The sequence below is a fragment of the Camelina sativa genome, chromosome 10 (genome assembly GCF_000633955.1).
Source record: "Camelina sativa cultivar DH55 chromosome 10, Cs, whole genome shotgun sequence".
Lineage (NCBI taxonomy): Eukaryota > Viridiplantae > Streptophyta > Magnoliopsida > Brassicales > Brassicaceae > Camelina > Camelina sativa.
In genome coordinates this window covers 13,667,749-13,694,397 of record NC_025694.1, presented here as the reverse complement: position 1 = coordinate 13,694,397, position 26,649 = coordinate 13,667,749, and the positions used below count along the sequence as shown (strand labels likewise).

Here is a 26,649-nt window from a genome sequence, read left to right as displayed (position 1 = left end):
GTATTATCTCTCCATCAAGCTTTTAAATCAACTTCTGACTTATTGTGTTTTTCTCTATCAAAATATTACCTAAAAACAGTAAAGAGACTCTATCACTTTCTTTGGGCAAAGTGATATGCTCAAATTTAACCCTGAGATACTCTCTCAAATTAAGAGATCAACTGTAGTATTTAGGGATCGAATCCACAAAGACTCCAGATTCACACAATAGATTTAATAATCTTTTGATTATGCTAAACCAAAATATTGTAATTAAATTGCAAGTTGAAATAGAAATAAATAGTTGTAGAATTCAGAAGAATGAAACGCTAGGCCTAGGGAAATTCTCAGGAAATCATGGAAAATTAGATCAATTAATTAAACAAGACGGATTCAACAATTAAGCACCATTCTTGAACTCTAAACACAATTGTAAAATAAATCAGTTCTCACTACAAATATTATCTAAATTTAAAACCAGAAAATCCAATTCTCTTTGTTAATTTCTAGGTTAAAAATCAGCAATAAAATCAAGTTTAGATAAGTTCACAAAATTACTAAATCAAATCTCTTTGCAAGAAGTAATTTTGCTCACCAAAGGTTTTATCAGGAAAATCAGTTATATTCTCATATCAATTAATAATCCTAAGATCTGAATCCAGATGACTAATCAAAGATCTAGCATTAAGAACAACCTATGGTGAAGAACAAGAAAGATAATGAACCCTAAATAATAACAGATCTAATAATCCATGAAATCCCTAATGAGAAACCCTAAACCTAACAAGCAGATCTACTCAGACATAATCAATGAAACATAAAACATCTTCTGAATAAATTGCATTAAGAAAGAGATTAAAGAAGAAGGAAAGGAGTTCTGAATCTTCTTTGAAGGTGTCTTGATTCTTCTCTCCAAAAGCTCTCTAAAAATCTCTCAGGGTTTTGCTCTCAAATGTTGCAGGGAGAAAAATAAAGCTTAGGTCTAAACAATGACCTAGAAAACATATTTATATTCCTAAAACACGTTCAGGGACTAATGATGCAAATATGGAAAACTTGGGCAACTTTGTAAAACTTCCAAATTTGAAGACTTGTCTCGTCTTGCATGGGTGTCGACCGATGCTCATGTGGTGTCGATCGACGCTCTTCATATAATCAGACTCCAAGTTGATTTCCTCCGGTTAAATGCTCCAAAACGATCCAACTTGCTCCATTTCGACCCATCCGTGCCAAAATCCTATCAAGACTCAAAAGACTCTAAAAATACCAAAAATACTCTATAAATAAGACTTATATCATGGCTAAAAACACCTAAAAACCATGATATATCAACTCCCCGAGACTTAGTCTTTGTTTGCCCTCAAGCAAAACATAAACTTAGACCTGTGAAAAAGGTTTGAAAACGCGAAAACTCCTTTTCTTTTTAAAGTAATACCATGATCATCCAAACCATAATCCATATGCTTAGCAGATAAATTCAAATCGAACTACCATGTACTTCTCCGTTGACATTCATAGCATCCCAAATTCAAACCAAATTCCACTACTTCCTCCATTAAGCCTTCATCAGTGGGTCTCATCAATTTGATCAATGTCAAGAACCTTCTAAACTCATTCCCGTACAATACCATAACAAGCAAGACAATATCTTTAATACCAGTGGTACTCTTTCTCTCCCCCAGACTTATTCTATTCTTATCCTCCTTTGAGCATTGCTTTGCTGTTTTTTTTTTTTACTATTCTTTTTTTTTTTTCTGAAAGTTGTAGGCGAATAATGGGGTCATAGGTAATTTACCTACCTCTTGCTTCTAAGCTTTGTGTGATCATTTGACTCAAGATTAGAATAATGAGGTCTAAGCTTACCTATCTCTCTAAAATGATCAAAATCATCTCATCTTTTATTCTCTCTTTTTTTTTTTCAAACAAAGCTCTCAGGAATAATCTCTTCAAACTAAATAAGGGAGAGGAGTACCATTTTCTTTTGAAAATCTTACTTGTCAGGTATGAACAAGGAGTCAAGCTCTATGAACATCAGTCTCCTTGATAAGGTAAAAAGAAAAGTGTAGAAGTTACCTCAGACTTTTATGGATTCAGTTGGAAATTTAGATGTCTCTGGTTTACTGGTCATCCATTGGATTTTCCATTAGTCGGATTAGTGGATTCAATCTGCAGCATTAATCAACCACGGCAATACACCTAAAAAGAAAAATCATAGTTCCCAACAAAAATTTTGACTCAATAAAACAATTTTTTTTTTTTTCTGAATCTCAAAAACAAAGACGTAGTTAGTAGCTGCCTCTCCCAGACTTAAACAACACTGTACCCAGTGTTATCAAGTAAGAGATTGGTGAATAAAAATAAAAATAAATCAAAAGAGAAAAGAAAAAGAAAAACCTACCAGTGGGTTGTCTCCCACTAAGCGCTTGTTTTCAGTCATTAGCTTGACTGTGTCGGATCTCAGGCATCCAGTTGATCAGAACATGGAAATGAATGCTTTTGAAAAGAATGTTTCTTCATCCAAGGTGGTGTGTAAGCTTTAGGTGCATGAGGTTTTCCAAGGATGCGAGGATCATGACCAGGGCGGGACGGAGGTATGGGTGGCTTTCTTTTATGTCCTGCAAAATCATCAACAGAAGAAACAAGCGCTCTACAATAATCTCGTGGCTTGGTTAACTACAAAACAGTTTTTGTACCTTTGAAATTCTTATTGATGATAGGAGAAGGTTTAGGAGAAGGAGATGCATACCTTGGCCTTACAAGTGGGTTCTTGACTGTAGAATGGTGAGATTTCAGCTTTACAACCGGTCTAGGACTTGCAGCTAAGGAATCAGCTCGAGAATCTTCGGTTTTGGACAAGTCTGGACGTTCTCGTGGAGGTGTGTCGATCGATACTACAGCTGGATCGATCGATGCTGAGTCTGCAACCCGTGTTTCTTCAAAAATTCTGCAACTTTCCTCAGCAATTCGTGTTTCCATAACAAAAACATCATCTACCAGCAGCTTGTCATGGATCAGAACCTCATCATTGTCTCTAGTACTGATTATATGATCTCCACTCCAATCTTCAAGTTTAACAACTTGCTTACTTACTTCCTCAATCGGCTCCAACTCCTTGACATACCCAGCAGTAATGTCTCCAGGAAGCTCTATGATTGGATCATCATCAGAAGCAATTTCCACAGAAAATGTCTGACCATCAATAGTGGGAGCTCTTCTCAGCTTGTCCATCTCAAAGTTCCTGACCAAATCATCCACATTTAGAGATATGTGGCCCTTCTTCACATCTATGATGGCACCAGCTGTAGCCTAGAAAGAACGTCCTAAGATGAGAGGATCACTAGGCTCTTTGTCATATTCCAACACCACAAAATCAGTGGGAATCATGCAATCTCCAATCTGAATCGGAACATCTTCTAAGACACCTTCAAGAATCCTTCTAGATCGATCATCTAAGATAAGAGAGATCTTAGTTGGCTTGAAATCTATCATTCCGAGTCTCACAGCAACAGAATGTGGCATCAAGTTGATACTAGAACCAAGATCACAAAGAGAGTGATAAAACCTTCCTGGGGAGATAGAACAATCAAGTACAAAGCTTCCAGGATCTGGTAACTTCTCTGCAATCCTACTCTGAATCATTGCACTCACTTTCTCAGATACAACCACTTTCTCTTTCCTCTCTTTCTTCTTCTGTGGAGGCTGATTCAACAGAATTGAGCTGACATCCTTGGTTAGCAAAGCTCCTTCCTCAGGACTTAAACCATTGGTGACCATTCTCTTGACATACCGCTTAATCCCAGGAGAAAACTTGACAGCATCAATTAAAGGCATCTCAATCATTACCTTGTCCATCATAGCTTTGCATCTAGTTTCCTCAAGCTCTTGCTTAGATCTCCTAGGCTTAGGAAAAGGGACCTTAGGCTTATAAGCTTGCTCTGAATCGATTGGTGGAGCTGGAACTGAAATCGGAGCTGTTTGTGGAGTGCGTCGATCGATACTGATGGAGCATCGATCGATGTTCTCGTCCTGGAGTGAGTTTGTCTTGATGGATGGTGACTGCATCGATCGATGCATTGTGATGGCATCGATCGATGATGGTTCTACTTTCGTCGTATCATGGTTTTCTTCCTCATTCACCAGAATTGCATTGCAAGCATGCCTTGGATCCGTCTCTGTTCTTCTAGACACAAGTTCCTCTTGTCTATTGACAGTCTCAGCAGTCTGAATCACTTGATTCTCTAGTTTCTTGACATGAGTGTTTAATGCATCGAATTTCCCACTAAGCTCAGTGTATACAGAATCTATCTTTCCATTGTAGTCCACTGTCAACTTCTGTTGACCTTCCAAAATCTGTCCAATCATTGATTACATCTTGCTCTCTGAATTAGGTGGAGGGAGGGGTTGGTAAGAAGAAGAACCATAGTTCCTAGTGAAGTTGTTGTTTGGATTTCCTGAGAATGAATTCTTCTGACCAAATCTCTGATTTTGATACCCAGCTCCATACACATAGTTGACATCTTCTGTAATCTCTGGCTTTGGCTTAAAAGTCTCAACATCTTCAGCAAAATGGACAGACTTCTTTCCCACAAGAAGATTGTGCATTGTATCCAACTTAGCATTTACTGCAGCAAACTGATTTGAATCATGGCCTTCATGTGCTCTTTTCCGCTCTAAGTCTGCATTCTTGGTACTGTTGCTTGATGCTAGCCTTTCAATCAACTGTTCAGCTTCATCTGGATACCTTGTCTTGAAGTTCCCATCACTAGCAGCATCCAAAGCCATCTGATACCTCCAATCAATACCACTGAAGAAGATACTAATCAACTGTACCTCTGAGAACCCATGATGCGGACAATCTCTCTGGTATGCTTTGAACCTTACCCAAGCAGCTTTGTAAGATTTAACAGGTCCTTGTCTAAAGGTGGAAAGCTTAATCCGCAGCTCATAAAAGTAGTTCAAGAATGCCACCTTGATGTCATGCCAGTTTGTCAGAGATCCCGGTTTGAGTTGTCTTAGCCAATAAGAAGCTTCCCCAGCAAGTGAGTAAGGGAAGAGCTTGCAANTCCTCTGTAACTTCATTAGCCTTGATGTTTGTGACTATATCCTCAAAGTGCTCAATATGGTCTAGAGGCTTGTGATGAGACAAGTTCTGGAATGGTCTTTGTCCAACAAGAGCAAAGTAGGCAGGCTTCAACTCAAATCATTCCTTGGGAATGGAGGAGGGACAATTGCGGAGCGGTTCTCATAGAACAAGTCTGGTCTGTTGAAATCCGCAAGAGTCTTGACAAGCTCTCCATTATTGTCCAGTCGCCTCTGAACATTCTCTGCATCGGCTCTGGCATTGTGTCGATTGACGCCAATGTTGCGTCGGTCGACGCCGTCTTGGTTGTGTCGATCGATGCCGTCGTTGCATTGCTCGATGCCACGTGCATCATCCTCAATCACGACGAGTTCTTCATGAATAACTCGTCCGTCAGCACCAAGTTTTTGGCCTTGTTCGTTGCGCACATGACCCTCTTGATCCCTCAAAACTCCAGTCGCATCTGGTCACAATATGATTGTATTGGCCATCTTCACTGACTTGGCTGCTTTTGTGTTATCACGCTCTAGTTGTCCTAACTCTTGGTTTGTAAGCTTAACAACTGGACCAGTAGGATTCTTCCTAGTGTTAGGCTTAGGCATGTACCTGAAACACACAAGAGAAAAGAAACAAAAGCGTGTGAGTAAAACAGAAAAATAGAAATCTAGACAAAATCAAAGACGTTAATCTAATGGTGAATCAAAAGAGTCCCCGGCAACGGCGCCAAAATTTGATATGCTCAAATTTAACCCTGAGCTACTCTCTCATATTAAGAGATCAATTGTAGTACTTAGGGATCGAATCCACAAAGACTCCAGATTCACACAATAGATTTAATAATCTTTTAACTATGCTAAACCAAAATATTGTAATTAAATTGCAAGTTGAAATAGAAATAAAGAGTTGTAAAATTCAGAAGAATGAAACGCTAGGCCTAGGGAAATTCTCAGGAAATCATGGAAAATTAGATCAATTAATTAAACAAGCAGGATTCAACAATTAAGCACCGTTCTTGAACTCTAAACACAATTGTAAAATAAATCAGTTCTCACTGCAAATATTATCTAAATTTAAAACCTGAAAATCCAAATCTCTTTGTTAAATTCTAGGTTAAAAATCAGCAATAAAATCAAGTTTAGATAAGTTCACAAAATTACTAAATCAAATCTCTTTGCAAGAAGTAATTTTGCTCACCAAAGGTTTTATCAGGAAAATCAGTTATATTCTCATATCAATTAATAATCCTAAGATCTAAATCCAGATGACTAATCAAAGATCTAGCATTAAGAACAACCTATGGTGAAGAACAAGAAAGATAATGAACCCTAAATAATAACAGATCTAATAATCCATGAAATCTCTAATGAGAAACCCTAAACCTAACAAGCAGATCTACTCAGACATAATCAATGAAACACAAAACATCTTCTGAATAAATTGCATTAAGAAAGAGATTAAAGAAGAAAGAAAGGAGTTCTGAATCTTCTTTGAAGGAGTCTTGATTCTTCTCTCCAAAAGCTCTCTAAAAATCTTTCAGGGTTTTGCTCTCAAAAGTTGCAGGGAAAAAAAAATAAAGCTTAGGTCTAAACAATGACCTAAAAATCCTATTTATATTCTTAAAACATGTTCAGGGACTAATGATGCAAATATGGAAAATTTGGGCAACTTTGTAAAACTTCCAAATTTGAAGACTTGTCTCGTCTTGCATGGGTGTCGACCGATGCTCATGTGGTATCGATCGACGCTCTTTATATAATCAGACTCCAAATTGATTTCCTATGGTTAAATGCTCCAAAACGATCCAACTTGCTCCATTTCGACCCATCCGTGCCAAAATCCTATAAAGACTCAAAAAACTCTAAAAATATCAAAAATACTCTATAAATAAGACTTATATCATGACTAAAAATACCTAAAAACCATGATATATCCTAAAGATCGATCTCTTTGGAAAGCAATTTGCCTATTTGCCGCTACTAAACGGCATCGGGGACTTCATATATTTTGCAGCATCAGAAACTAAAATCCAAAAATTGTTCTTCGGCGAACTTGACAAAATCACAAATCTAGTGATGGTCCTTTGACTTTCAATTTTCTTTCAGACGATTTTCGTGGATATTAGAAAGTTATATTATTCTAACACCGATTGATATGGTCGCATTTCTACAGACATTAAATTCATATTCTACATTGTAATGATCATTGTATTATAAAATATATATTCCACTGGAAATTGAAGTATATATAAACTTATTTTTTAATTATATCTGTTAAGACCGTAAGACTAATTTATTAACACTGAAATTTAGAATTAAAAAAAAAACAAGAACAAATGCATTATCATGAGTTGGTGCAGAACTGCTGAAGGAATGGTGCATAGCTTCCGTTGCAACAAGCTTGCTAGTTGCATGAACACATAGATTTAAAGAGGACAATACACGAACCGTTGTTGGAGCTTAAGCCAACAACGTGGTAGATTTAAAGAGGACAATACACGAACCGTTGTTGGAGCTTAAGCCAACAACGTGGTAGATTTAAAGAGGACAATACACGAACCGTTGTTGGAGCTTAAGCCAACAACGTGGTAGATTTAAAGAGGACAATACACGAACCGTTGTTGGAGCTTAAGCCAACAACGTGGTAGATTTAAAGAGGACAATACACGAACCGTTGTTGGAGCTTAAGCCAACAACGTGGTAGATTTAAAGAGGACAATACACGAACCGTTGTTGGAGCTTAAGCCAACAACGTGGTAAGTAAAAAATTTATTAACATTAAAACCAAAAAAAAGAAATAAAAAACATTATCTATTTTCTTAACCAGTATATATAAAACAATAATTAACATGCAACGGGGAAAATACTAATTAAGCTTTTTTGTAATGTGATATAAATATTGTTACGTACAAATCTTGTATAAGTTAGCACGTGTCACTGTTTCTCATAAACACGCATTCGAGTTGGTATTATACATAATCGTATGGTGTATGAAGAAGACTCGCCGTAAATTATTTCGCTCTTTAAATTGAGTATTCCCAAAGCGAGCTGTCAGTGTCCACACTTGCCAACTGCTATTGTTGCATTAAGTTGTTCATGATCTTCAATGGATGTCCCCACACAAACTACCAATCTTTTTTTTACAATCCAAGTTGCTTAAGAATTTAACATTTGTGACTGTTTTTTTTTTCTATTAAAGAATTGTTTACAATGATGGTTTAGATCATATGTGAGATCCTCAACTGATTGATTATTGGTTCTCCAAATTCGGATGAATTATATGTGATTAGTTTTCAGAGACTTGAGTTTGAAAGTATTTTGTACAACTATAAAAATATTAAGATATTTTGTTTGATGGAACTGAGAAAAATAAATATAAAACAATGTAATGTTTTTGGTTATTGTATCAGACTAATGTGCTGCTCATAATTTTTAGTATGAGGTTATGTTTGATTTCCCATTATGTACATATAGCATTTCACATCCGGTCTTGTAGGAAAAAAATATAGGAGTAAATTTTTGCGAATTTTTTTCTGATTCTATGTAAACTAATTTTTGTAATTTATTTTATTTTATGAAAATATATATTTTAATAAAAATATAGTTTTCGTATAGCCGTTTGTTTAAATTAAGTAGAGTTAATATCATTTTATTAAAATATATATGTTTTAATAATAATATAGTTTTAGTATAGCCATTTTTAAAAATTAAGTAGAGTTATATCTAGGTATAGAGAGTCACATAAGATTTGGTTATTAACCTTTTATTAGTGGTTGATGCCTATAATTAAAGCAAAAAGAAAAAAACTGTTTTCCCTTCTGTATTTTACTTAGAAATATAATGAGTCTATTATGTCAGTATTATACTATTATTTCTCATCATTTCGTTATGAATCTTATATAGTGACAACAATATTATTGCCACCGATCATTTTCACACAATAGCTAAAAATAGAGACACTTGCCAAACTTAGAATCAATTTCCATTATAGTCAAATCACTCAAAAATCGACAATGACGATGTGGGCAATCCGAAAATATATATTTTAGTCTTAGATATCACATATATCACTCTTCCTTTTAATTTAGAAAATAATTCATTAAAACATATGGAGTACGAAATAAATATATTTTGTGTTGGTGTTTTACCAAAGTAATTCTTACATTGGTTTGACTGACATACGATACCAGTACTGTTAATTTACCTATTTGATAACCTAGCTACACGAACACACCCTCAAGTCAAATAATTTAACAATTTTTTGTTTTGTTGTTCACAACGTTCTAATTATGTATATGTATATCCATAAGGTTTGCTTTTTTTCCCTTTCGTTAAATTAAAAAATTTCTCTCCCGCGGTGGCGCCACATAAAGCCACGTAGACGTCTATATTAAGTGAAGTTTTATTTATATTATCATCATGCAATACCAGTAAACGTATTCAATATATATATACTCGTCTCTCCTTACATCGAGAGCATCAATAGCTTAGAAGAACATTTATTCTCACTTTTTCTCTTCTCATTTTGATCATCTTCACTTGTCTCTGATCCCTAAATGGAACACGAGAGCAAGAAAAATATGAATGGGATGGAGATGGAGAAAGAAAGGAAGGAGATCAATGGATCGAGAAAAGGAGTTGAGTTGACTTTGAGAGTGTTGGCATTGGTCTTAACAATGGCGGCGGCAACAGTACTTGGTGTCGCAAAGCAGACAAAGGTTGTGTCTTTTAAGCTTATTCCCACTTTACCTGCTCTTGATATCACTACAACCGCCAAAGCCACTTACTTGTCTGCCTTTGTGTAAGTCTCTTTTTTACTATTTTACCATTTTCCAGAAATCAAAAAAATGTCAAACTGGTTATTTAGTGCACGTTATTAGCTCTATATGTCGTCTAGACATGGTTGAAATATACATCAATGACGGATAAACATGATTAATTTGATTAGACTCTTACGGTTGGTTGCATGCGTAGGACTGCTGAACTAATATTTTGCATAATTGACCTTCTTAGATTTATGGGGTGTGTAGAGTATTAATAAATGTCTAACTACCAAAACAGTGACACAACATCAATGTTGGCCCATAGCCAATTTTAACGGCCTTTTTCCTCAGCTCTTATCCTACGCTTTAAAATTTACTGTCCAGCAGTTCTAGCTGGCATGACCATACACGCAGAGCCTGTATATATATATCTTAATAAATTTACAAACTATAGAAACATTAATTCATATACTAATTGCTAAACTGATACATATTTTTAATTTTAATCTTTTGATGGCAAGAAAAAAAAGATAAGATACATAAAATTCAGTAATGAGCAATGTAGCATTACAAATGTTGTAGGTACCACATTTCAGTAAACGTGATAGCTTGCGGTTACACTGTGATCTCGTTAGCGATTTTGATGATCAACAAAGGCAGAAGAAGCAAAGGGTTGTTAATGGCAGTTTTGCTAGGAGATTTATTGATGGTGGCTTTGCTGTTTTCCGGCACCGGAGCGGCCGGAGCAATTGGGCTAATGGGTTTACAAGGGAACAAGCATGTCATGTGGAAAAAAGTTTGTGGAGTTTTTGGAAAATTCTGTCACCGAGCTGCTCCTTCGCTTCCTCTCACTCTTCTTGCTGCAGCTGTCTTTATGCTTCTTGTTGTTCTGGATGCTATCAAGCTTCCTTAAATTGTTGTTTCGGTTTCTGTTTCGTTTTGTGTGTTGTAAAATAATTATCAACAATCATGAACATCTTATGTTTTTAATCATATTGTTTTCATGGTGAACCGACCAATTATTCATATTTCGAAAACTATTTTTTTTCCTCATTAATAGCGACATGATAAGGTATATCAGTTAAAAACAATTCTTCTCGTGTTTTTCTTTTTTTGTTTTGTTTCTGTCAATTCTTCACGGGAAAATATTTAGCGTGAGATACAAGAAATTGATCAAAAAATTATATGGAATAGTTTAAACTTGCAAACCTGTGGAGCAACATTCTGAAAAGGTTTAAATCGATCATTCAGCTGAGAAGGGCCAAAAGTTTCGACAGCATCAAGCCGTCGGCACCAAAGAAAGATATAAATTTAGGAGAGTCATATACGTAATAGAAATTATCTTTTGCTGATCAAGTACAAGACTTACTCGAGTTAATTAGCATAAACTGCCCAACAATTTTCCGAAACCGAAACATCTCACCTAATCGTAAACTTAACATTTTTTTTTTTGTGCGAATTCACATATAAAGTCCAAACTAACGATATCCAACTCAAATTTATTCGGTCGCACTTTCGAGTACCATTTTTTTTTGCTTACTAATATTAACCTTATATGACATGTACAAGGAACACACCGAGCCAAAAACTTCACAGATTTGTCTTTTCTTTTTCCCAAGTTTCGATTTGAATGTCTATTCACACTCTTGTATGCCAAAAAAAAATAAAATGTATTCACACTCTTTTTCTACATATTGTATTCACATTTCGGTTCCCATACTACTTTTCTCTTCCGTAAGATGAGAATCTCTCTCGCGCCACACAACACATAAACTCAAAGCCACGTAGACATCATTACTACCATCCACACATTATGCGTATCCAGTATATATACACGTCTCTTTTACTTACATCTATCATGAGAAGCTTAGAAAAAAAGTCCAATAATTGTTTTTTCTCTCTCTCTCTCGATCTCTCTCTTTCTTCTAATTTTGAACCCTCTTCACTTCTTTTTTGATCCCTATGATGGAACACGAAGGCAATAACAAGGTGAATGGGATGGAGATGGAAAAAGGAAAAAGAGAGAGTGGGTCGAGAAAAGGAGTCGAGTTAACGATGAGAGTGTTGGCTTTGATCCTAACAATGGCGGCTGCAATAATACTTGGTGTCGCTAAACAGACAAAGGTTGTTCCTCTAAAGCTTCTTCCCACCTTGCCTCCTCTTGATGTCTCTACAACCGCCAAAGCCTCTTACTTGTCTGCTTTTGTGTAAGCCTCTCTCTATTCTTCCTCCTTTTCACACACATGTGTGTCTCACTTTGGCATGTAGACTTCGGTTCTCTCAAACGCTAATTTTGCGGTTGCCGTTGCATTGACACGTGAAAGTTAGAAATGAAACAGAATTGTAGAAATCAATTTTGTTTATAGAAAAAATGCGAAATTCCAACATAGAGATGAAACGGGAGGTTCCTATGATATTTAAGAAGTTTATAGTTGAAACTTATTTATCTGCAAAAATATACACATTCAATAAAAACGTAAAAAACAAGATCGAAACACGAAGTATAACAAAAGGAACCATAGTTTTGTATATGCCTGTGAATGTTAGATATAGGGTTAAAGCTTTTTATTCTTATTTGCATGTTGTACATATACTGGTATAAAAATTATATTAAAATACTAAATTATTGTAATATAAATTAATGTATTTTACAATTTTAGAAAATATTATATGTAACAAATTCATTGATACTACGTTCATAAATGTCCAACAACTAAACTGTAATACAACAGTGAAATTGGTCCATAGCCAATCTTTATCTGACCTTTTCCAGCTCTTTTTTTTAGTTTATAATTTAATTTACAACAGTTCTAGCTAGCATGACAAGAAATGCACGGTCTGAATTAATTTTGTATGCATATCTATATATACATACAATTAAAAAGAAAACTAGACACATTAATCCACACATTTTATAAATTACTCTTTAATGGCAAAATATATATACACTAGACATGCATGCACTAAATTGAGAACTAAAGCAATATATGATTTCAAATATTGTAGGTACAACATTTCTGTAAACGCTATAGCATGCGGTTACACAGCAATCTCAATAGTGATTGTGATGATGAGCAAAGGCAGAAGAAGCAAAGGCTTGTTAATGGCGATATTGATAGGAGATCTAGTGATGGTGGCTTTGCTATTTTCCGGCACCGGAGCATCCGGAGGAATCGGTCTAATGGGTAAACAAGGGAACAAACATGTGATGTGGAAAAAAGTTTGTGGCGTTTTTGACAAATTCTGTAACCAAGTTGCTGTTTCAGTTGCTATCACTCTTCTTGCTTCAATTGTGTTTATGGTTATTGTCGTTCTTGATGCTATGAAACTTGCTTAGCTTTTTTTTTTTAAAGTAATACCCCTTTTAACCAGAAAACGGAATAAGGTTTTCTTGATTTACTCTGTATCTTCACGTCGGTTTGTGTTATGTAAAGTCATCATCATCAATTATGTAATTGTCTATTTGTTTTCAATGTTTGAAATTTTCATTGTCTATTGTGAGAAAGATTATTCAATCTTGACAACTATTCTCATTTACTCACTATTATTCAATTTTTTATTCGACGACGGAGACATATATGGAGAATTAATACGTAACTGGATAAGTAGTTGTAATCAATGAACCTTTTTGTCACATTCTATAATAAGATAGGCTCAAAAACTTTTTGTTTCTTTTTCTTTTATTACAGAAAATGTTCTTTTACTAATCAAATCAAGAACAAAAGTCCCACCGAGTAAATTATTTAAGGCTTACAAAATAAATGGACAACTCTAGTCGTTATGCGTCAATCTTTCAAAAGAGAAAGTGAGTTAACGTAGAATCCAAGAAACTGAACAGTCTATGTGTTTCTTTCTCTCATCTCTGATTGCCACCGGTAAAAGGATAAGATAACATCAAAAGTTTGGTGCCAAAGAATTAACTTTTCAAACCTGTTGAACTGCGGAGAGCTTTCTGCCAATGTTGATTCAATCATTTAGCTGTGAAGAGCTTCGTTCTTGTATAACTCATCCAAATCCACGCTGACGTTCAAACCCGAGCTAACCAACGCATTGACCATGGAAGGAATCCCAGCCTTCAATGAAGAAGCTAGAGCCTGTTCATCATAACATATGGTTTTTTAGATGAGGAGTTTTGGTTTCAGGGTTGAAACATAACATATAGAGAAAAGTTTTTAACCTTCTTGTCTTCTTCGGTTTGGCGCTTGATAACGTCCACAGGCCATTCATTTACAAGTTTCTTGAACTCGGTTGAGACTGATGACTTTTTCTCATCAGGATACGTCTGCATAGTCAAGTCACACCGAAATCTTTAAATTAAACGTACTTCTCAAAGCTAAAAAGGGTTATATCAGAAGAGACAAATATTACAAGGAGGCTATGGGCTCACCTGGCAGATAACCTGGACAACCGCAGCAGCTTCTTCAGGTTTACTTTCTAGAAGGAAGCCCTGAGAAAGGAGCAAATCTATAAGGATTATTCAGTAACTTGAAGACTGAGAAAGAGATGTGGCTATGTGCAAACCTTTGCGCAAGAAAAAGCAGTAGAAAGAGTGTGTTGACTGTATGTCTCTGATCTCAGTTGATCTACTTTCCATAGTGACTCAGTATCCCCTGATAACAAGATTTACACAATCAGCAATTGGCATCAGAGTAAAAATAAAACCTTTACGGACTAGAGTTCGGTTAAGATTTCCAGATCTGTCTCTTGCATTACTAGCAGTAGTCTAGAATAAATCTCATTACTAATCAGGAAACAGCTGAGGTAAGAGAGAAGTCATAATTACAGGTTAAGTCTGTTCTACCCGACCCATTTTGATCCTGGTTTATTAGAAAAGGGAGGAAAATAATCAAAAATTAGATGGATTCGTATTCTGTTTCCATTACCAAAGGTCCAACAACAATGTAAGTCCATATATGCACATCAAAGAGATGATAGGTTGATAGATCCATCTAGAGTTTTGCGAAGCCATATCTCAATAATAATAAATTAATGCAGGTATACAAGTAAAACCAAAAGTACCTCTCTTGGCAGCAAAGTCCATCCATACATCGAATGTGGTCTTCCTCAACTTAACCCCAGCTTTGGAGAATTTTTTCGAGTACTTGGCCAGTAGATCCCACTTATCTGTATCATGACAGATCCTGCAAAAATCCAGTTAAATTTCATTTCATGATTTGAAAGCACATGCAAATTTCCACAACGCTATCATAGAGAAGGAGAAACGAAACAATTTTTTACACACCTGAAAACTAAATCTGCTGTGCCGGGTTGTAGAGGCAAGTCATTTATTTTCAAGAGTTTCATTACTTCTTCCATGAGCTCAGAATTCTTGTGCTCTAGTGCATATGACTACATGGAATCCAGAATACGTCTTAAAACATCTATGTGTACCGGAAAAACAACTAAAAAAATAGACACGCAATACCAAATTACCAATAGATGGTGCGCAGATGCAACACTGGGTGTCAAACCTTGAACATTATGTTTCCACAAAGCCTTCTTTCCTGCAACCACAAAGAACTGCATTACTACCCTCTAATGAAACACAAAATTACCTTCAAAAAAACAAATGCAAAAGTAACTCAGTAAAGTAAAAGCAAAACTGGGAGTACCAGATTCAATTGCTCCAACACGTACACAAGTCTTAGCAACTTGTTGGCACAGATTGCAATTGAAGTTGTCATGAATACGAAGATTGGATAATCTCTGCAATCCAGAAAACAGCAAATTTCAAGCACTGACTAACCAACCATACATCCTGAACAACTATAAGAAATCTCAAATGCAACTGAACAAAGCATGCAAAAGAAAAGGAAGATTTTTAAGTACTAACAAATCTCCGAAGGTTCTGAAGAACGTCAAAGAGAAGATGAACGTCATCCTGATTCTGACAGCTCTCAATCAAAGACCACAACCAAGCATTTGGAGGCATTGACCTCTTGACATTCACAGAATCAAGCATCTTATCATGCAATTCCTTAACAGCTACTGCAACATCATAACCGCAATGAGAGAAACCGCTTTGTTAATCAAAAATCGAAATTCAAACACAAAGCAATATATAATAAGCAACCTGTAGGATTTGCAGCAAGCTTCTCTGCTTCAGAAGAAAAACTCGATCTAGGGATCAAGAAGCTCATAGACGACGAGTGATAACTACATCTATCAATCCCTGCAGCACATACACATCATCTATTCATCTTAATAACTCACAAATACATAAATATCGCAATTTTGGGATCACAAAATAACAAGATAAAGCTATCTTCAATTCACACACTTACATGTTATAAAAGTTTAACCCTTTAGTATCCTAAGCTTAGACATTATCTTAAAAACACATATATAGGCTAAAATTTTTCACCTTTTATGCACTTATCTACACTAGCTACACTTTATATAACTTAATATACAGGTTAAGTAAATCTAGTATAGAACTATACAAGTCTCCATTTCCAAAGCTGGGTATGGTAAATTTCGCAATTGGCATTGGGAAATTGACAAAAAGAACGTACCTTTAAGTACAGAGGAAGAAGTAGATGTTTGATTCCACCATTGGAAGGAGGAGCTTGGGGTTTGTGAAGCAGGGGAGAAGAGTCTCAGATTAGTCTCTGTGGTAACAATGGGTTTTAAGATCTTAGCGATTCTGCGAGAGTTCTGGAGAAATTGCATCGCTAGCGATTCAACGAGTTCTGATTCAAAGCTGGGTTTTTTTTTTGAACTGAGTCTCGAGATTGAGAGAAGGAGTGAAGGACGACGATGGCTAAGACGCCGGAATCAAAGATTTAGGGTTTAATGTTTTTGATTTAGACCATCAACAATGCATTATTTGCATATATAAGTCCCTATTTTACTTGTAATTAACTAATTTACCCCAATACTTCACTTTTATATAGATTAGCCCAATCTCCAGCTCTAAGATATCATGTTTAATTTTTTACATTAACTCGCAAATTTTTGCTGTTGTTGGAATATGAAATATTTATATACTTTTTAAAATGGAGATTGGAATGACAAATACCCAAATGAAAAACACAAACCGACAAACGTAAGTAGTTTGAAGTGATTCAACCATTTTTTTTGTATTGATCGATCATCATCTACGTCTTTAACTTATGAGTTATACATCTTATTCATTTTAATCAATACGATGATGAAAGTTTCAGTATGAAATCTCTTTTTGTAGTTATATATATATATATATAAAGTGCAGTTTTTTCACTTCTAGTGACTTCAGCATTCACCATTCTTTTAAGTAAACCCATATTTTCAAAATAAGCTCATATTTAACATTACCCACTAAACAGTTACTATTTATTTTTATCACATTTCTGTAAAAGTCCAATTCATTATCCACTAAGCCATGTTTTTTTGACCGGCGGAATAAAACTCCTCTCAACGATACTCCACAGCACCATCGTCCGTTGTGGATCTGAAGCGTCCTTGTCCTTCTCATTCTTTCATCCTGGTTCACCTAATGGTGATCTTTAAAATAAATGTTCTCCACTCTTCCACACCCTTTCGCCGTCTTCCCTCTCTTCCATCTCGATTGTAACGTTTTTCTCTATTACTGTAATTCATCCCGTTCAATGCTCGCTCTTTCAATTCAAGACCTACTACTCTATCTTTAATTGGTGTAAGTCCTATATAATGTCTTCTCCTCCAATTTCATGCTTCATATATATTTTTTTCGTCTCTTTGATTTCTTCACTAAAATGGATTCCCCTGTCGTTTCATTCGAAAATCTCAAAGCTGGGCACCTTCACCAACAGATCGTCGGAATAATGCTTTGTCACTGGACTGCTTGCAATGTCAAAAAAGGAGGCCAACTCATGGGCGTCGACTTCCTACTCATTGATGAGAAGTAGATCAATAAGATTTACTCATTACACAAAGTCAAGTCGAGCCAATCATGGTTTGGATCTGTGGGTATGGGTTACAGTGTTTGACCCATGTGGTTTTGGTTTGGTCTGAGTATTGCAGGATAAACACGACACATAGAGCTAGGGATTTGGAGTCTGGAGATAGTACCGCCGCCAATCATGAAGATCACAATGAGTATGATCATGAAGAAGAAGAAGAAGAGAGTGACAACTCAACAACTTACAGGTTTGATTGACTAATCTCAATTTCATGAATTTATGAAGACGAAATTGATGTTTTTTTTGTCGTTTATGTGATTGAATTTGCCATTGGGATGATGGGTTTGTAATCAGTTTTGCTAAAAGATGTGAGACCATAAACACTGTGGTATCATTCGTATGGTGGATCATTGGATTTTACTGGGTTGTTGAAGGTGGTGATAAGCTTTTAGGAGAAGCTCCTAATCTTTACTGGTATCATATTCTCTCCTATCTCCAAGCTCATTCAAATACAAGAATTATTGTTTCTGTGTGTTCCAAATCTTACGAGTTTTTGCAGGTTGTCGGTGAATTTTTTGGCGATTGAGCCATTTTCTATATTGTTTTGACTTGCCTTGTTGGAATAGCTCTCTGCTGCTGTCTTCCTTGCATCATCGCTCTTCCCTACGCCGTAGCAGGAACGGTATGAGCATGAACATGGATAGACTCTCATCAATTTTTGTTGACTTTAAGGACTTACAAACGCCTTTTTTTGTGGGTTTTACAGGAAGGAGTATCAGAGACTGAGTTCGGTGTTCTTCCACTTTACAAATTTAAGGCTTTCCATACCAACGAGAAGAACATTGCCGGACCTGGCAAAATGGTTCCTATACCGACCAAAGGACTATGCTTAGCAACTGAAAGAACGCTGCTTGCTGAGGATGCGGTAAAACCAATCTTCTATAACAACAATTAACTCTACTTTATGAAGTTCCAAATGTTTCTTCTAATTGATTTTCTTAACAGGACTGTTGCATATGTCTACGAGGATGGTGCAAAGATTCATGCTCTTCCTTGTAACCACCATTTTCATTCAACCTGTATTGTGAAATGGCTTAAGATGAGAGCAACATACCCTCTCTGCAAATACAATATCCTTAAAGGAACGACTGACGAATCTTGAAGACAAACCCAACTAAGAAGAGAGAGTAATATTCTGCACATATGGATACATATTCCATTTCCTCAATTAAAATAATTTTGTATATATTTATATATAACTATCAAAATCATGTATCTTTTATTAAAATCATTCATTTTTAAATGTTTTTTTAAACATTGACAAAAAGACTACTTCAACCGTTTACAAAATACATATGAAAATATTAAATAACAATTCAACCACAAAATGACAAATAATAATAAATTAATCACAACTAACAACTACAGCAAAACAACAGCTTTAACTACACAATGTTAACTTGTAATGATAATTTTTTAAACAAATCATTAAAACACACACAAAATGATCTCAATTTTTTAAAAATAAACAGCACACTAAACTATACTTAATGCAAAACATATTTGTATAAAAAATATCCAACAAAACAACATAAGCAACCAAAATCAAATACAAAAACAAATGTAAATATGAATTACGTAACCAAAAAAATAATTTACACAACAAAATTCGGAATACACCTTAATCTAACTACCGCGCGTAGCGCGAGTCAACTGCTAATATATATATACATTTGGGTTTAACGAGTTATTCATTTATTTAAAAAGTAATTATATTTCCATTTTTCCTTAATATGTTTAGTTTAGGATACATCTCATGTCTCTCTTTAACTAAACATAACCTTTTCTATTCTATTAATAAAAAAAAGAAACTAAATGATCTTTAATTTTTTGACCAAAAAAAAAAAAAAAGAAAAATGATCTTTAATTTTGTGAAAAATGGTATTGCCTTAAGTTTGGAACACCAACGAATAACTAAAACGAAAAAAAATATTTTTTTATCTAACAAAAGTGAATCACAACTGGAATTAGTTTATCGGTTTCTTCAATCTCCTTCAATAAAAATCCATCAAAAGATTCATCTTCTTTTCCATCAACCCTTTGATTTTCTCTTCAAAAAATAATTAAAGACAAGGAGCAAAAAAAAAAAAAAAAAGGTTCTTGTAGATAAAGAATTGGTATTTTAATTAGAGGATATAACAAATGGGTTGTGGGAAATCAAAACACGATGTTGTTACGGGAAACTACACAAGAAAGATCAGAAAACCTTCGGACGTTGAATCAGTGAAGGGAAAAGAAAGCGAGACAATTAAAAGACAAGAAAGCTGTCGGTGCGGGAAAAAGAACGACGTCTCCGACGTAGTTTGGAGCGACCAGCCAGAGATTACCCTAGAAAACAATACCAAGAAGCCGGAGGAAAAGAATGATGTAGGAGATTATGATGAGAAGACGGCGGTAGAGATGACAAATGGTGACAAGAAACCGGAGGAAAAGGAAACAACGGCCACTTCTCCCATGAAGGCGGTGGCGACGATAGTGCCCGAGAATATTGTGACCGATGAGACCGTTAACGACGTGAATGAGACCGTTCCACCGGTTGTCGACGAACAAAAGGGTATGCATTCTAAAGTTAATTTAATGTTTTGTTACATATTGTTACACATTGCAAAACTATACACCCAATTTACGTGTTACATAACTTTTTCTTGTAAGGTGTACGTTTTGTATAAAAAAATTGACATAAATCTTCATTTTGGTTTTTTCATTAGCAGAAAATAGTATTGAAACGGTGGTAGAAGAAGAAAAAAGTGTAGAGGATAATATTGATGGTGATGTAACTGATGTCGATACCGAAGTTCCATCTACTGAGGTTGAAGAACCAAAACTGGACGTAGAAGCTCCAGTCACAACGGAATTAGAAGTTTTAGAAATTCCGACCACCGAAAATGACGAAACCGCAGCCGCGGAAAATGATGAAACCGTCGAAACAGAAAATGAAGAAATTGCAACCGCTGAAAATGATGAAAAGGTCGAAACTCGAAACAGTAAATGACGATGAAACTCCAGTTTTAAAGGATGAAGATAAAGTTGATGTTGAAGAGGTATGAAAAGTTTCAAGTAATTTACATTTAGAGGGTCATATTGGTTGGTTCTCTACTGCTAGTTAATTAGTTTGATCTCATTACAAGAATAAACTCCTTTCTAATTAAAGCTTACTACATAATTGGGTTGTGTAGGAAAATTCAGCCGATATAGTAAAGGAAGTTGAGTCGGTATGAAGAAGGGAAACGAAGAGCATATACAACAAGTTTGATACTCTATGCATCATTGAATCAAATCTATTGTTTCTTTAAAAAAGAGAAAAAAAAAAAACAATTTTTCTTTATTTATTCTGTTTAATCTATCATGCAATTCGAAAGATTGTATTTGTTTCACTTAAGCGAAATTGAATCTTTAAATGGAATAAAATCATTACATAATCGATGGTTGCATTGTGAACAACTGAACATATAGCGTGGTTTTGAACTATCAGTGGGATAAAGATGTCGTTTAAATATTACTCTAGATTTTTTAGTGAAATCATAACACTGACCCATAAATTTTGTTCATATTTAAACATGTGCACACATTACGTATATTAACATCTCGTGTATAAAATGTGATAAGATGTCTCGAAAAAAAGTGATAGGATGGTACGAGGGTATGGAATTTGATGCGATCATATGATATGTGTTATGTAAGACATGTACGGGATATGAATATGAGGACCTTCTGAAAAACGACTCTCCGGATCAATGTTGGGCCACACCATTGATCAAGATATACCGAGAAAAAAAAACACAACAATGTGGTTCCTTTGAGCCTTATCGTCATGGAATGAGATCGAATTTTAGCGATGTCAAGAATCATACAAGACTTTACTTTATTCCGAAATCGATTTATGATGACATTTTAGTGAGAATAATAAAACAAAATGGTTTGATGGTAAGTGAAGAAGCCACGTAATCCTCAAACAACAAAATAAGAGACTATTCTGGAGATATACCTTACGATCTCGAGTCTTCACGAAGTGGCGCTCTACTTTAATGATGTTCGTATGTATATGTCAAGGGGTGGGGTTTAATTAAGGTTGTTAACCTATGTACAATGTCGATCTTTTTTAGCAGCTTTAAATAATTAAAGTGCATACAGAACTATTGTTTATTTATGTATAAAAACGGATCACAAAGCAAAATTTTTTGTAAAGCCTCAACAAATAACACTTATAAGTACGAGTAAAACTAAATATATGAAAATTATGAAGTATATGCAGCAAATACTAGTAGATTGACTTAAGTTTTCATGGCCGTACTATATAGAGATGACATGATTCGTCCGTATCAGATATTCTTCACAACTAAGAGATTTTGTTCTCTGTACGTTTTACCGAATTAGTTTTATTCTTTACATGCAAGAGGCAAAGAGTCAAGAACGTGTAAACCGATCATTGCCTCAGGGCCTCACATTCTCTCGGATACTCCCACTATCTTAATTTTCATTATATAAAATGTGTTCTTTATATATTTCTTTTTCCTTTTTTGCTAAAAATAAATGTGTTCTTAATTTCATGCTAAAAAGTTGATTCCATAAAAAAAGTGCTACATCGAACCCATAATATGATAACTTTACGTACCTTAGGATGCTATAAATAGAGGAGCCTTATAGACAACTCTGTACATTGAACATAAACTCAAAGTCAATTTTTTTATCTTAACACACCTAAAGATATCAACAATCTCTTTTAAAAGTCTCAAGTTTTCCCATTTTCATCTCTAGTTTCGCATTTCGATCAAAACACACAAATTTTATCCTTTAGTTTGCAAGCCGCTTTCCAAACGCAAAACGCCCTTCCTTTTACTTTATACCAATGGAGAAGCTACAAAAGATGATCTCCGAGAAATCGGTAGTTATTTTTAGTAAGAACACTTGTTGCATGTCGCACACAATTAAAACTCTCTTCTTAGACCTTGGTGTGAATCCGACAATCTATGAGTTAGACGAGATCAACCGAGCAAAAGATATAGAGCAAGCATTGGCTCAGCTTGGCTGCAGCCCAACCGTGCCAGTGGTGTTCATAGGAGGGCAGCTTGTCGGTGGAGCCAATCAAGTCATGAGTCTCCATCTCAATCGTTCTCTTATTCCAATGCTTCAACGTGTTGGGGCTTTGTGGCTTTGATTAAATAAAAAAGAAATACTTACGTACAGATCGTAGCTTTGTGATAATTAAGGATGAAAAAATAACCTATACATGTCGGTATGAATGATATGTCTATTATCTATATGTTATGAAAGGATAGATTGTGAGGATATATTTTGTATACTTTATACATAATAATTTAAAATAACCTTCTGTTGTAAATTCTATTTTTCCATGTTATGTTTTAATATATATGCAATATGGTATTATATGTTCTAATATTGTTGAGAATTCTAATATTGTTGAGAAAAAAGCCATTTTGACTTCTTTTTTTCCTTCGTCGTCAAAAGAACGAAAATAAATAAAGCTACTTTTTTTGTTAAAGCTGCAAGAGAGAATACAAGAAGAACATGTGGTACTTCTTATGTGTTATTTTTTGGTTTAATCTTTTATCGGTGTTGATGTAATCTAAAATTCTATCTCATTAATCAGAGTGGAATCTCATATACTGTTTCCAACAAAATGTAACCTAACTACATTAGTTACTAAACACATTAATATCCCTTTTATCATTTTTTATTTGTTTGTACTCCCACTGCTTCGCCGGAAGCATAATATAATATTGCAGGCACCCTCTACAAAATCAGGAATTGTTGAAACCACTGAATAAAAAATATGGAAAAACTTGAAAGAGAATATGTGTTTGCATTATTGTATGATAATATGCACATTTTGTGGTGCCTTTTGTTTCTTAATTAAAAATTTGTGTGATTCTAATGATTTTGTCTATAAAATAGAGGACTTTTTGATAATTTTGAGAGTCAATCTGGTGAATGACAAGATTTGAGAGACCTTTTAGATCAATGGCAATTAAGAAAAAAAAACAAACATTTTAAGTATATGACAACAAAACAATTATTTATTATTGTTCTGGATTTTCTTTATTTAAGTTCGGAAAATAGAAATTTGAAATAGTAGTTTGTTAAATCATATAACATAAACATATTTTCTGTCGAAGATAGTGTTTCACGTTGACAATTAAAAACTTAGAGGAAACATATCAAGTAATCGACGCAGTAAAGAAGTTTTGTTGGGGAATGAACAAATTCCGACTGCATTTTAAGCTCCTAAAGTTATTTGATATTCTCTCTCCTTTAGTTAGTGTTGCATACCACGAGAATGCATACATCGGAAACCAATTCTATGTATTGAAATTCTAAACTAAAAATAAAATTACAACTTTTGATCAAATCTATTATTTCTTTATTTATTCTATGTATTGAAACTACTTTTAAATTTAAAATATTGTAATTGGTTTTCATTTATATGTATTTGAAAACTCAAATGGAAACATATATATTTCGTTTGTTGCATTGTGAACAAACATAGTTCTCAAAACATAAAAGTTAAACCACTATATTAGTGTGGTATATGTGTATGCCTATAATTACCCTTCAATAGTAATATAATAGCTAACACTCAAACAAATTTATTTTTCTCAAATCATGCATACATTACAATTTACAAGTATATACATATATATATATATGTATCTATATCTGTGTTTGTGTAAGTGTGTGTAGAGTGATAGGGTTGTATGAAGAACTTGAATAAGATGCGATCAGATGATCTGTGGTTTGTACGTATAAGGCATGTACGTGATATGAATATGATGACATTGACCATTGTCATATATGGAAAATGACTCTCCGGAACAGTGTTGGGCCACCTTTTGATCCAGAAATAAATGTGGTTCCATTTGAGCCTTATCGTCATGGAATGAAATCAATCTTTACCGATGTCAAGAATCATGCAAAACTTGCCTTTATTCCAGATCGATTCATAACCAAAAGTTTCTTGTTAAAAACATGTTTTGATGGCAACTCAAGAGGCCACGTAATCCTCAAACAGAAAAAGGATAAAAGATTATTCTGGAAATATACCCTACGTACGATCTCGAGTCTTCAAGAAGTAAAGCTTATTCTTAACATGTTCATGTGTGTCAAAGGGACACTTTAACTATGGTTTTGAACCTATGCCTGATATAGATCTGGTTTTGGCTCACAAAACCTTCATAAGTTAATAACTTGCAATGTTTAGGTTTATTTTTCTCTACATAATATAATGTAAGCTTTTTTCTACTTCCCCCGTTTTTCTTAAAGCTTATTAATGTTTTGTAAACTAGTGTAAGCTATATGTCTATCAACTTTTAACCTTATGAAAACTATATACCAATTAATGCAGCATCAACTAACTAAATATCCTTAAAGTGATAAAGAGATATCTCTTTTTGATAATGAACATATATGGCCGTACCATGGAGATATGACATGATTCGTCTGTATCTGATATTCTTCACAAGCAAGAGATTTTGCCTCTGTACGTTTTATACTAAATTAGTTTTATTCTTTAGCTGGAAGTGGCAAAGAGTCAAGAAGGCGTGAACCAATCATGGCCGCAAATTTTTTCCTTTTTATTTTTATTTTATAAAAGGTGTTCTTTATTTCGAGCTAAAAAGTTGATTCTCTTAAAAAGTGCCACATCGAACCCATAATGTCATAGCTTTACATATTATATATAGTACCCTTGTAAAGACTTCTCTACATCAAACCGATCAAACACAAACTCAAACTCACCTTTTTACCTTCATTCAAAGATATCACAATCTCTGTAACAGTTCTTAGTTATCTCTTTTCATCCCTAATCTCGCATCTTGTAATCAAAACACAACCTATTTTCATCCTCCGCGAGTCAATTTTTAAACACACTTTCATATTATAACAACAATGGAGAAGCTACAGAAGATGATCTCCGAGAAGTCGGTTGTGATCTTTAGCAAAAACTCTTGCTGCATGTCGCACACAGTCAAGACTCTTTTCTTAGACCTTGGCGTGAACCCTACGATATATGAGCTAGACGAGATTAACAAAGGAAGAGAGATAGAGCAAGCATTGGCTCAGCTTGGCTGCAGCCCGACTGTACCGGTGGTGTTCATAGGAGGGAAGCTCGTTGGTGGAGCCAATCAAGTCATGAGTCTCCATCTCAATCGTTCTCTCATTCCCATGCTTAAATGTGTTGGGGCATTATGGGTTTGATTAAACTGAGGGGATACTTACGTAGAACGTAGCTAGGTAATAATAATGTAATGCAACTAATCAATGATGACAAACAAAAACACATATACATGTACGTATGAATGGTTTGTGTCTATCTATGTTTTGGAAGGATACATTGTGAGGGTACTTATTTTCGTACCATGCTTGGTATACTTTATCATTAATAACTATATATATATATATATATTGTATTTCACTATTTCTAAATTCGATTTTTATAAATAAATATATGTATCTAAGAAAGGTGTATGCCGCTTGTATCGGAAACTTACATCTATTTTTTTGGGGTTATGGGGTTATATATGAAGGAATATAGAGAATAGACATGCATATAAAACAACTATGTTAAATAATTTGTGTTAAAATAACCATCACGGTAGTCTTACACGGTCCTCCAGGCCAGCATGCAACCCTTCTCATGTAATGTAGATTGCACGCTGTCATTACACAATCCTGTGGGCGGCCTTAAAGACCTTGGCGAGACACAAGATCTCTAATGCTTTCAGCTTATAAGCTTCTAATTATGACCTCTTTCTTTATATTGGATTACGTCTACGCCCCATATCCTTGTTGCAATAGGAAAAGAAAAATCATAATTAACAAGAAAAGGGGCTTGATCAATATATTAGAGATAATTTTGGAAAGTTAAATGTGAATCTTACATATCAAATATTCTG

General features: G+C 34.8%; 6 protein-coding genes and 1 pseudogene across 6 annotated transcripts; 6 read left to right on the top strand and 1 right to left on the bottom strand.

Moving 5' to 3' along the window:
* Positions 9,475–10,846, top strand: LOC104718837 (CASP-like protein 1E2). The gene is made up of 2 exons (XM_010436638.1): positions 9,475–9,856; positions 10,401–10,846. The coding sequence occupies exons 1-2, from the start codon at positions 9,612–9,614 to the stop codon at positions 10,729–10,731; spliced, it is 576 nt and encodes a 191-aa protein (XP_010434940.1). The 5' UTR covers positions 9,475–9,611; the 3' UTR covers positions 10,732–10,846.
* On the top strand, positions 11,659–13,291 carry LOC104718836 (CASP-like protein 1E1). Its single transcript, XM_010436637.2, has 2 exons — positions 11,659–12,025; positions 12,825–13,291. The coding sequence occupies exons 1-2, from the start codon at positions 11,781–11,783 to the stop codon at positions 13,153–13,155; spliced, it is 576 nt and encodes a 191-aa protein (XP_010434939.1). The 5' UTR covers positions 11,659–11,780; the 3' UTR covers positions 13,156–13,291.
* On the bottom strand, positions 13,428–16,587 carry LOC104718835. The gene is made up of 11 exons (XM_010436636.2): positions 16,334–16,587; positions 15,892–15,990; positions 15,652–15,806; positions 15,431–15,524; positions 15,252–15,322; positions 15,061–15,167; positions 14,838–14,959; positions 14,340–14,428; positions 14,206–14,265; positions 13,996–14,100; positions 13,428–13,912 (listed from the first exon to the last, which is right to left on the bottom strand). The coding sequence occupies exons 1-11, from the start codon at positions 16,488–16,490 to the stop codon at positions 13,793–13,795; spliced, it is 1,179 nt and encodes a 392-aa protein (XP_010434938.1). The 5' UTR covers positions 16,491–16,587; the 3' UTR covers positions 13,428–13,792.
* Positions 17,534–18,842, top strand: LOC104720346 (annotated as a pseudogene).
* LOC104718834 lies at positions 19,866–20,757 on the top strand. The gene is made up of 2 exons (XM_019231030.1): positions 19,866–20,294; positions 20,449–20,757. Exons 1-2 carry the CDS (start codon positions 19,883–19,885, stop codon positions 20,730–20,732), a joined length of 696 nt encoding a protein of 231 aa, XP_019086575.1. The 5' UTR covers positions 19,866–19,882; the 3' UTR covers positions 20,733–20,757.
* Positions 22,415–23,081, top strand: LOC104718833 (monothiol glutaredoxin-S7). Its single transcript, XM_010436635.1, has one exon. It carries the CDS (start codon positions 22,587–22,589, stop codon positions 22,893–22,895), a length of 309 nt encoding a protein of 102 aa, XP_010434937.1. The 5' UTR covers positions 22,415–22,586; the 3' UTR covers positions 22,896–23,081.
* Positions 25,481–26,310, top strand: LOC104718832 (monothiol glutaredoxin-S7-like). The gene has a single exon (XM_010436633.2). The coding sequence runs from the start codon at positions 25,643–25,645 to the stop codon at positions 25,949–25,951; it is 309 nt and encodes a 102-aa protein (XP_010434935.1). The 5' UTR covers positions 25,481–25,642; the 3' UTR covers positions 25,952–26,310.

Coding starts and splice junctions, on each gene's coding strand:
- LOC104718833 (XM_010436635.1), top strand. CDS start 22,587: ATGGAGAAGCTACAAAAGATGATCTCCGAGAAATCGGTAGTTATTTTT.
- LOC104718834 (XM_019231030.1), top strand. CDS start 19,883: ATGGGTTGTGGGAAATCAAAACACGATGTTGTTACGGGAAACTACACA. Junction 20,295..20,448: donor GGTTGTCGACGAACAAAAGG/GTATGCATTCTA, acceptor TTTTTTCATTAG/CAGAAAATAGTATTGAAACG.
- LOC104718836 (XM_010436637.2), top strand. CDS start 11,781: ATGATGGAACACGAAGGCAATAACAAGGTGAATGGGATGGAGATGGAA. Junction 12,026..12,824: donor TCTTACTTGTCTGCTTTTGT/GTAAGCCTCTCT, acceptor CAAATATTGTAG/GTACAACATTTCTGTAAACG.
- LOC104718835 (XM_010436636.2), bottom strand. CDS start 16,490: ATGCAATTTCTCCAGAACTCTCGCAGAATCGCTAAGATCTTAAAACCC. Junction 14,101..14,205: donor TTGTCCAGGTTATCTGCCAG/GTGAGCCCATAG, acceptor TTGACTATGCAG/ACGTATCCTGATGAGAAAAA. Junction 13,913..13,995: donor AAACCGAAGAAGACAAGAAG/GTTAAAAACTTT, acceptor TATGATGAACAG/GCTCTAGCTTCTTCATTGAA.
- LOC104718837 (XM_010436638.1), top strand. CDS start 9,612: ATGGAACACGAGAGCAAGAAAAATATGAATGGGATGGAGATGGAGAAA. Junction 9,857..10,400: donor ACTTACTTGTCTGCCTTTGT/GTAAGTCTCTTT, acceptor CAAATGTTGTAG/GTACCACATTTCAGTAAACG.
- LOC104718832 (XM_010436633.2), top strand. CDS start 25,643: ATGGAGAAGCTACAGAAGATGATCTCCGAGAAGTCGGTTGTGATCTTT.